This window comes from Polyergus mexicanus, unplaced genomic scaffold (genome assembly GCF_030449975.1).
Source record: "Polyergus mexicanus isolate NDT 795.1 unplaced genomic scaffold, iyPolMexi1.0 SCAF_26, whole genome shotgun sequence".
NCBI classification, from domain to species: Eukaryota; Metazoa; Arthropoda; class Insecta; order Hymenoptera; family Formicidae; genus Polyergus; species Polyergus mexicanus.
The window spans coordinates 1,786,489-1,797,427 of NW_027223346.1; the positions used below are offsets into that span (position 1 = coordinate 1,786,489).

Here is a 10,939-nt window from a genome sequence, read left to right on the forward strand (position 1 = left end):
ACCTCGCAGTTGAAAAATACGAGTCAAATTTAAAACGGAAAGACCAGTGCCAAGAATAACGGTCTGAAAGCTCTTACACAGCGGGGTGCATAACTTATGCAAGTGCTTTCGCCGCGGCCAGCGAAGGACAACGAAAAGTGGAGGAAAAAGGAGCCGACTCCGTCGGCTCCCAATTCGCTCATAATTCATCCGTATCTGGATATACACTGCGGTTAAAGAGCATCTGAGGTTTCGCTTAAACGAAGTTTGCGCTTTGCGTTGTACTTGCGTATGACTCGCGATCGTGATAGTTCTTTTGCGTTAAATGCGGCGTGAAAACGGAGTTTAATTTTTGAGCTTGGAGTTTCGAGTTTTGTTTAAGATTTCAAGAACGTAATTTTGTCCGGTAAATATTATACAGAAACTATGTTGTTCAAATAACAGATGTAAAATATACAAATATGTTTTGACATATTGTACAATATTCTAATATCGTTCGTATTCTTGTGTGTTTCAGGTTTCGAGCAAACCGAGCAAGCGTTATCTTCGCAGAATAATGGCAGCAGCTTGGATTGTCTCAGCATGATTGTGCAGAGCATTAATGGACCGTTACAATCGTCATCAGAGAATCATTATTTACCTCATCACTGAAGTTGTACAATACCGAGTCTTGTTGATTCCTCTTTGGATCAAGCCTTTCTTCTTAGCTTTTGAAATGCATGTCACTCGAGTTTTCAGTTAAATGTGCATGTATATGTACGTAAAAATCAATTGCACAGGATATTTCAAAAATCCTTGAAAATGCTTTCAGCGATTCGCAGATGAATGATGAAGATGCTGAGACACATAATAAATTAGATAACGGTTGATCTAATTAAGCAAAATAAATAAATAAGAGGGAGAAAGCTGTCTCGTATCTCTAAACTAAAGAAATTCCTAGTCGAAAAGAAGCGGGCGATTTCTGGAACATGGTGTATATTTTAATCGGTCCGACAAATTCGCGATGGATTTTTATCGAAGCGAAAATCATAGACATCGCGAGCGATTAAATTGATATTCGATGGAGGCATTCGAACAAAGTAGTATAGATTTCCGATCATCCGTCGTCAAATCTATGCGAGATATTGAAAGCGTCGCGAGAAACAGAAAAAAAAATTTATCTATATGTATACAAAAGGGAAAATATTTTAAATGATAAATTCTAGATTTTCTTTCCTTTTTGCGAGAGAACTTAGCTTAATATTAATTATAGTTATTATAAAGAGTGGACGATGAAAGTTTATAGCGAAGTGAGTTCGTTATGAGATCATTATTTAAATATTTGGAATGAAAATAAAAATGCGTTTTGTTTAGATTTTTAAAAGATTAATTTCTTTTTTGTTTTTACTCATCTCTAATTTTTGGCGATGTTAATTTAAAATAAGCGCGAGAATTCAGAGCGATGTAATTGTCAAATATTAATTTAGAACAAGCGCGAGAAATGCAGAGCGATGTAATTGCCAAAAATATTTTTTGCGCTTTCATACTTTTTCTTGCTATCTCTGCAACATCTGCATAAATGAAGTCTGCTATCGTTATTTTCAAAATTATTCTTTATTCTCATAATTATAAAAAATGTATTCTTCTATCGATATAGAGCTTCTTCCTCATTAAATATACAAAGTCCTTTTTCTTTGCATATATATGCGTTGTTTTGCATTTCAATTTGAAAATTATGGATTTAAATCGCGATATTTTGGCGGAAAATCTGTCTTATTGTTAGTAGAAAATTTTAGGCGAGACATTTGTATCTTGACACGCCAACAAAATCGTCGAACTTCTCATGTGCCTGCGAGATATATCATAACGATCGCGTGGAGTATCTGTGTCTCTTTTCATTGATATCACGATGATGTAAATATGCGGAATTACGAAACAATAAAGAGAAACGAAGGACGGAGAGATGTTTTCTTTCTGCCGGTGTCGCTTGCCGCATCTAATTTTTGAATAGTTTGTTCGCATTCCCCTTAACGAGCTTTCTTCGGCCGCGAGTCATTCATCAGACGGCGAATGATTAATCAGTCGGCTAATCATCGCCGTGTTATTAAGAGCCGCATATTTTAACGCTAGGTTTCGTACTATATATTACGAGCTCGTCATATGTGATTAATGACGTATTGTGAACGTTTAACGCCCAAGTGTTTAAACATTCAAGCACGTTGATCTTCTGATTTTGACGATTCCTGTGAATGATTCTAAGACGAAGGAAAATCCTAGAAACCGTTTAAAATATCTTCGAAAAGCTTCGAAGACTTGTTGTTGTTGAAATTATCGCGCCTACATTTTCATGATACATCACTTTAGACTCCATCGCCCGAGAAAAACGAAATAAAATGTCAGCTGTCGCGTCGCCATCGCTTCCACTCGAAGAGTGTCGTTCCCTCAGAATTCTTACTTAAAACAGAAATCTCGAGTGCCTCGAGTGCCTTCCTCGTAAAAACTGGCTCTCCATTCAGTGCACGCTGCATCGCGAGGAGCTAAATCGATAAATGTTTACGTTGAACAATGTAAACTTTCGATGCGAATAAAACTTCAATCTTCTGTAAATAACGATGAATTGTCGATCGTATATTCGATCGCTGCGATTTCGTAGTCACGTAAAACGTATGTAACAGAGAAGATACAACAATCTTTTCTGTATCATTATTGACGATGAAAACGATCGATAAAGGAACAAGATGTTCACAAGTAAATATTTACATCACGAGACAAATAATACGTATATCAAAAGAAAAATAGAAATTAATCATGCGAATATATTTTTCGTTTAAAAAACTGATACTTCCGCTTATATTTTCCGTATTTGTGTACTATTCTCATTTCTCCACGATCCGTTATCGTTTAATATGCCCGCCGTGACGTTTGACAGGATCGCCAAAGGCAGCTGAGATCGTCGTCGACTTATGAGAGAAAGAGAGACACTATCTCTCTTTCTCTCTCTCTCTCTCTCTCTCTCTCTCTCTCTCTCTCTCTCTCGAAGAGAGGATCTCGTATAAGCGACACGGAAATCGGAGCAGAGGGATCGGACACCGGACATACCTAGCTATAGTGAATCCAAAAGCTTGTCTGGAATCGTCGCACGGCATATCGGCACGTTTTCAAAACAGGGCACGTCCCCGGAGGCACGTCGAATGCATCTGTGCCCATTCGTCATGTCGCGCTATTAACGGCAAATTTAGAATCGGGGATTCTTATGGGGATTCCTCTCTCTCTCTCTCTCTCTTTCTCTCTCTCTCTCTCTCTCTCTCTCTCTCTTCCCCTGCTTTTCTCGTATCCCGTGTAAGTAGCCTGATATATCGCCGGTGTTTTGCCGCGATAGATCGTTACTCGATGTCACTCTAGGCTTCCAAAAGATCCTGTAACGTTACAGCATTTTATGTCTCTGTAATTGTCAATGTATGCGTTATTATTATTAAAAAATGTTTCTAGCAAAAGATATTTGTGTTAATAAGAACTTTAAAAGTGTATAAGAATTTAATTAGCTTTATTTTACTCAAAATTTTGCAATTCTGAGATTTTCTTCTTTTGTCCCTCTTACAATGAGTTCAAAATTTTGTTTATTTTATAATGTGAAAGAGAACTATTTATGTTCGATAAAATTAAAAAATGAAAGATAATATTGATTTTTTTTTAGAAACTGACGTGTAACGGAGTTAATGAAATATCAACGAAATGTGTCTCTAAACCACTGGATATCTTTTTAATAGCAGATTCTGCAACCAATTTGGAGACGACGTTTTGATATTACGTATATATGATATATTGCATTTTGTGGCACGTGCTTATGCACTTGTAAACGGAATCTGTAACAAATTATTCTCCTCCAAATCGGTCACAGAGCTACCGACCGATCGGTCATGTAACTGTTCATTCGCACGGCTGTTTCTTTAACGCGCATACATTTCCCGAAGCAGATCCGCGTCGAATTTCAAAGCGCTTCCTCTCCCTGTTTTCCCTTCGCGCTAAGTAATCGCGGAAGCTTTAGCCGTGTGTTTAATAGGTCGGGAAGCGTTTTCCAGATGCTCTCCCTCGTAAAGCATTGAAACACGACTGATGTATCGTTTGTCCGCACGACGTGTCTCTCGCTTGAGATAAACGTTCCGTTCCCGTAATGTACAGTCGAGCATGTAATTACTTATTTAATCTTTGGAATGGGACTGCTACGTTTACGTCGACGAAATATATGTGGCTTGAGGGAGTTCTCTGCCTGGGCGCATCTTTCTCCGCGAGATCGTCCTTTCTGAGAGAATTCATATCCGCTGCACCTCCGCCAATACTCTTGAAAATGATCCGCAAATATTAGGCGAATTGAACAGAATTGATGGAAATATATTTCTTAAAATTATGTATGAATTTTTAATCTTTAAAACCTATGAGATTTGAGATAATTATTGTATTTAGATAATTATACGTCGACAATTTACATTAATAGAGAAATTTTAGTAAACATGTGAAAATTTTTTGTAAAGATATTTAATTTTGATAAAAAATGGATAATTGATCAAAATAATCAAAGTTAATAATTGAGTTAAAGTAATTAAATTTAGCGATTTATTAAATCAAAAACAGAAATGAGAAAGGAAAACGAAAGATTTATTATATTATTGTCTGACAAATCAATCAAAAAAAGGCAATATCAAGATGAAGAGTCCGCGATTTATTGCGATGACAGCTGAAGATATTACATAACGTGCCATCGTTTTCATGTAATACGATCTGTCCGAATTTCCTAAGAGGTAAAGTTTTCCGGTATCGGGTAGCGAATGTTCTGATGCTGCACGGAATATGCAGACAGTCAAGTCACCGTGACACATACAGGCACATATACACAGCAACGATACGCCGGATCCTCGTTCAACTTTGGCTCGAAGCTTTAGACTCATCGGGAACATCGAGAGTCCTTTCGTTTGCTGTCCTCGGTAACAAGTGCGCACTTTACCATCGCCATCATCAACCGACGTGAAGATGAACCGATGTTACACCACGTATCGGAAGTCTTAATGCAAGAAGAATGGAGGAGAATTGTCGGTGTTTACGGAAAATTACTGAGCAAAATGTAAACGTTTGACACAACAAATATCATCAAATTTCTGTTCTTAATATATACAGGGTGTCCCATTTTAATCTCCTCAGGCAAATATCTCAAAAACCAAGCTCGGAAGAGAAAAATGTTTCAGACAAAAGTTGTTTGGTTTCGGGGGGGCCATAAGATGGTACCATTGGTTTGACCTTGGAAAATCATTTGAAGGTCATGTGAAGGTCAACTTTAAGATCTTAAATAGAAACCCCCATTTTTTATTTAGTATTCTTGTAGCTGACATCAAGAGCTTTTCAAAACATTATAATAAAGTATTTGTTTATTAAGTACTTTTTGAGTTATTTTATATTTTAATCTGACATATTTTGATATAAAAAATAAAATATTTCGTAAAATATTCAGTTTTCGATTATTTTCGTAATACTTCTATGTACAGAATAAGAGAAGCAGTTATTCATTAGTGCAATTCGCCCTGTTCTAGAAATTTTTATTCTATTTTCTTCTTGGTTTTCGCAGGTTATAGTTATAGATTGTTCGGTGAGCGTAGAGTACAACCACGAGTGTTGGTTAGTCAGCGCAATCCATATAGTATGGTTAGAATGAATGTATCTCGTATTACAAAATATTTTGTCCGCTGTGACTTGTAAATACGCTTGGATTTCGCATAGTGAATCGTCGTTAATATGATATATGGGTCTATTCTGTTCGCATATATAATGATTACTTATTTCGATACATTTATCTAAATTATTCTGTGTTGTTGTTAAATATTTTTGATTTTCGCTGTCGATAGCTATAATGGGTTGGTTTATTTCTACGAAAGTGAATAAATTTCCTTGACTGTATATAGGTAGACTGTATATAGGTATTGCCTTTACTATATTGTATTTAGGATGAGAGATTAGTGGAAAGCGTAAGATAGTATGTATATAGGGTGTGTCGTAGTAAGCGCTAATCGTTATGAATTTTTCAATCGTTAGCCAATTGTTCTCGAAGATATCAAAGGGAAAATGTAGTCCTTGTGGTACTTGTGAGGTAGCTTCCTTGAGGCTATCTATAACTTGTTCTAATGGGATTAATCTAGGATGTACTTTTCCGTCCTTTATTGCCATTAGATGTTGTATTATATTCTCAGTGTCTCTTATTAAATCCGATCGTGTTAATTATGTAAAAGTATTCATGTATTTCTTCGCGTTGAATCTGACTTGTCAATTGTTTTTGTATTTTGGAAGTGAAATTGAGTAGTAATTGTTCATTATATTGTGTTACTTTTTTTAAATTATCAATGTGAGCAATAGTGGCGTTTAAAATGTGAATAAATGAATTAAATTTATTGATTCCCCTTAGGGTTAGTTTTCATACTTCACATTTTCTTACCCTAAACGCTTCTTAATACTATCTACTCATACAATTTTCTCATAACTACGTTTTCGCATCCTATCCCGCCACACATACACACGCTATTCTTACATCTATTTTAACCTATTTGGACCTTCGTTTCCGGTTTATTGCCCAGCTCTTCCTCTTCTCCCCCCCTCACTCACACACACACACACACACACACACACACACACACACACACACACACACACACGCACGCACGCACGCACGCACGCACGCACGCACGCACGCACGCACGCACGCACGCACGCACACACACGCACTCTCTCTCTCTCTCTCTCTCTCTTTCATCTCCTTCTGTCTCTCCCTCTCTTTCCTCCCTCTTACTCTCCCCTCTCTTACTCTCTCTCTTTTCCTCCTCCCTTTCTTCCTTACCCTCTCCTCTCACCTCTAATATCTCTTTCAGCCATTCCTCTCCCTTCCCCTCCTCTTCCCAGTATCTACTTTCCCTTACTTCATTTCCTAGCCTAAACCTTGCAATTCTTCTCCATCTTGTTTCTGCCCACCCTTTTTTGAGGTATTTCAGTATCCCTTCTCCTTTTATCCTTTTGTACCATTTATTATAATTCGAATTCTCAATCCTCTCCCGTCTCTCTTCCCTCTGCATCGTTATTTCCTTTCCCTCTACTACCTCATATTCCGGCATCTCCTTCTCTCTTTTCCATGCTATCTCTTCCATTTCTTCCCTTCCTGTTATTCTTGCCTTAAAAAATTCCTCTCTTTCCATCTCCCATTCTAAATTCCCTTTCTTCTTTCCTAACCTTTTCTTAATTTCCTCCAAACATTCCCTTGTCAATCTTCCCCCTTTTCCTTCCTCTAGTCTCTTTTCAAAATTCCACGCCCTTCTTGCTGCTCTACCTCTTAACTTGTTTCTTTGTAATTCTTCTCTTACCAAATATCCCGGCGTCCTCCAGTCTACTCCCAAGATCCACCTTAGAAATCTTTCCTCCGCCCTCTCTACCCTTTCTCTTTCCTTCCATCCCTATATCTCTGCCCCGTATCCTAACACTGTCCACACCAGAGTGTTGAACAGCCATATTCTCCTTTCGATATTCTTTTCAAATTTCCTCTTCCCTATCCCCCATACCTGCCTCGCAACTCCCATTGCCTTTCTTATTTTGTCTCTTATATGTCCTTTTTGCCTTCCATTTTCTTGAAATACATATCTTAAATATTTCATCTCCTTAACTTCTTCTATCCTTTTTCCCTTCCACCTCCAATTTGTTCTCTTTCTTCTTCCTCCTCTTCTAAAAATCATTACCTTTGTCTTTTCAACGTTTACCTTAAGTCTTTTCCTATCTAAATATCCTTCCATCCAACCTTGCTATCATAGCCCTCATTCCTTCCTTATCTTCTGCCACCAATGTCATGTCATCTACATATGCTAATGCAAAGATCTTTCCTCCTCCTAACCTTACCCCTCCCCATCCCCCTTTTGCTAATACCTCTTCTAAGTCCGCCAACATCATATTAAATAGTAGCGGAGTCAGTGGACATCTCTGACCCCTCTTTCTAACCAAAACTTTTCACTTACCTTCCCCCCCCTATCCTTACCCTGCTCTTCGTCTTTTTTAACACCTCTTCTATCCTCTCTATCAAACCTTCTCTTACCCCTCTTTCTCTTATTGATCTTATCAACATCTCCTTATCCACCGTATTGAATGCGGCTTTTAGGTCTACAAACAGGCTGATTACCTTCCCTTTAGGTTTCGCAATTTCTCTTTGCACAATATAATTTAGCACGTATATGTTGTCCATCACCCCTCTTCCTTTTCTAAAACCCACTTGATTTTCTGGCACTAGTTCTTTTACTTCCACTTCCTCCCTTAATCTCTCCGCCAAAATTGTCGTATATACTTTGTATAAGGTTGGCATTAGCATCACTCCTCTGTAGTCCTCCACTTTCCCTCCTTCTCCTTTTTTCCTTATCGGCGCAATCATTCCTTCCTTCCATTCCTCCGGCCATCCCTCTCCCTTCCACATTCTCATACATACTTCCCACGCCCATTTCCCCATTTCCTCTTCTCCATATTTCCAGACTTCATTTGGTATCCCATCAATCCCCATTGCCTTATTTACTTTTAACTTCTCTATCGTTCTTTTAATTTCTTCCCACTCTATATCTGATTCTCCTTCCTTCCTTCTCCTTTCTTCTCCTGTCCTCTCACTACCCTTTCTTCTACCCCTCCCAGTAGTCTCATAAAATGTTCTTTCCATTCTCCCATTTGTATCCCTTCCTTAATTCCTTTCCATTTTCTTCTCTTCCTGTTTACTATTTCCCATACCTTACTTTCCGTCCTCGCCTCTGCTGCTTCTCTGATTAATCTCTCTCTCTCTCTCTCTCTTCCTCCTTTTTCTTTTCACATAATTCTTTATATTCTCTTTTTGTTTTTGTAACGCGGTCACCTCGCTCGACGCTCGGATCGGCTCGTCGGTGTCCGGGTTCGAGAGGAGAGGAGATTCAAGCTTACGAGAACACAGTGTAGGTAGAAAAGATAGTTTATTTTAGTTAGAAGCAGATATACATAAAGCAGCGTGCAGGGCCAGGCGATGTCGGTCAGCGTGCGGTAGGCAGAAAGCTGGAGTCAGGCGCGGGGAGACGTGCAGAGGACATGCAAAACGGCGGGCGCGAAGCGGTAAGCGGCAAGAAACGCAAGGCGGCAGCGCAAAGTGGACGCGGCTTAATTTCTACGGCGGTTTTATTTACAGGCGAGCTTAAGATTACGGCGCGGTTATAACTAGGAGGCTCTTAGGACTAGCAGACTTATCTCTGGCGGATTTATCCTTAACAGGCTTATTACTAGCGCGATTAGAACTAGCGGATTTATAGCTAACGGGCTTAAGACTACGGTACGATATCTACACGCAGGTTATTGACTATCGCGTTTATAGCTAACGGACTTATATCTATCATGCGGCAAATATCTACAGCGCGGTCTGTACATGTTATAAGCTACTGTCAGGTTAGGCGGCTAGGTATTGCCGGCAGGCTCGAGTGTCACATCGAGCACTGCCTGAGCAACGGAAGTCGGTTCAGCCCGACAGAGCCAAGTACAGCCTTGGCCCTAGGTAGAGGCGGGAGCCGGTGCAACCCGGCGGGGTCAAGAGTAACCTCGACTCCAGGAACGGTGTAGACAGGAGCCGGTCCAACCCGGCGGGGTCGAGGGCAGCCTTGAGTTCAGGTAGAGCGTGTTGGTATAACCCGACGGAACTGAGTTCAGCCTCAGTCCCAAAAGGTAGTCGGTAGTGGTGAGATCGGTATCAGGAGCAGGTCGGGATACGATCTGGTCCCGATGTCTCGGCCGGCCGGGCTTATATACCCGCCCGGCGTCCCCCACTGGGTGCCGTCGGTGTGGCGGTGGGAGTCGGTACCGCGTGGGGATCCGGCGTGAGAGATAGAGCGTGCCGGTGAGCGAGAGCGCATGCCGAGAGAGATAGCGTATATTTAGAGTGAGACCGCATGCGTGTGGCAAGCAAAATGGTGGTAGCGGGACAGGTAGAGCTGGGTGCAATAAGCGAGTTGTGCGGGTATATATATCTATATATTTTGCCGGTACATGGCTTGTAATAACGGCCCTGCCGTTACATTTTCCTGAATCCTTCTCCTGTCTTCTTTCCCTTCCTCAATTCTCTTAACTTTCTCCTTACTTCTTTTTTCTTTTCTATACATTCTTTATCCCACCATCCCCCATAACTTTTTCCTACTTCCTTCTCTCCCTTTTTACTTTCCTCTATCGCTTCCTTTATCCTTCCGTTCATTCTCTCTATTTCTGTTCTAACCTGTTCATCCTTTCTCATTTCTATCTTTCCTATCTTTTTTCTAAATCTCTCACACCTCTCCTCGTCCCACCGTCCACTCCTCACCCTCTTTCCCGTTTTCTTTCTTTTTTCTATTCCTTCTCCCTTTAAGCAGCAGATCACTGGCTGATGGTCCGAATCTACCTCCTCCCCTACTTCTAATCTAACTACCCTTTCTCGCACCTCCTCGTTCCCTATTATATAGTCTATCACCGTGTTGCCTCTACTTCTCGTGTACGTATATTCTCCTTCCTCATCCCCTCTCATGTTCCCATTCAAAATGCTCCAACCTGATTCCTCCAACGCTTCTATTAACCTTCTGCCTTCCCTATTCACTTTCTTATCTTTAAAGTTCCTATTTTTTGACTATTTTCTTCTTCGTCTATCACTATCCTCTCTCCCATTTCCCCTGTTCTCGCATTAAAGTCTCCTCCTATTACTACCCTCGTCCCCTCCTCTTCGTTATCTTCCATCCATTTCTTTAACCCTTCCAGTTTTTTCTCTATATCTTCTTTTACATAAATTCCCGCTATCCGCCACTTTTCCTCTCCCACCCCTTGCTCTTCCTATCATTACTCCCTCCTCTACTGCCTCTATTCCCCCCTTTTCTTCTACCAACTCTCCTTTTATTCCCATTATCATACTCCCCATTGCCCTTCCTTTCTTATTTTTCTTTACCGCGTA

At 40.1% G+C, this 10,939-nt stretch overlaps 1 protein-coding gene across 1 annotated transcript in view; it reads left to right on the forward strand.

The window, feature by feature from the left end:
* Nau (myogenic-determination protein nautilus) overlaps positions 1 to 3,442 on the forward strand; it is a 38,130-nt gene extending 34,688 nt beyond the window's left edge. Inside the window, exon 5 of the mRNA XM_070314276.1 lies at positions 497 to 3,442. Coding sequence (XP_070170377.1) covers positions 497 to 630 — 134 coding nt within the window. The 3' untranslated portion in view covers positions 631 to 3,442. The remainder of the gene's footprint in view (positions 1 to 496) is intronic.
* Positions 3,443 to 10,939: the final 7,497 nt, after the last annotated feature.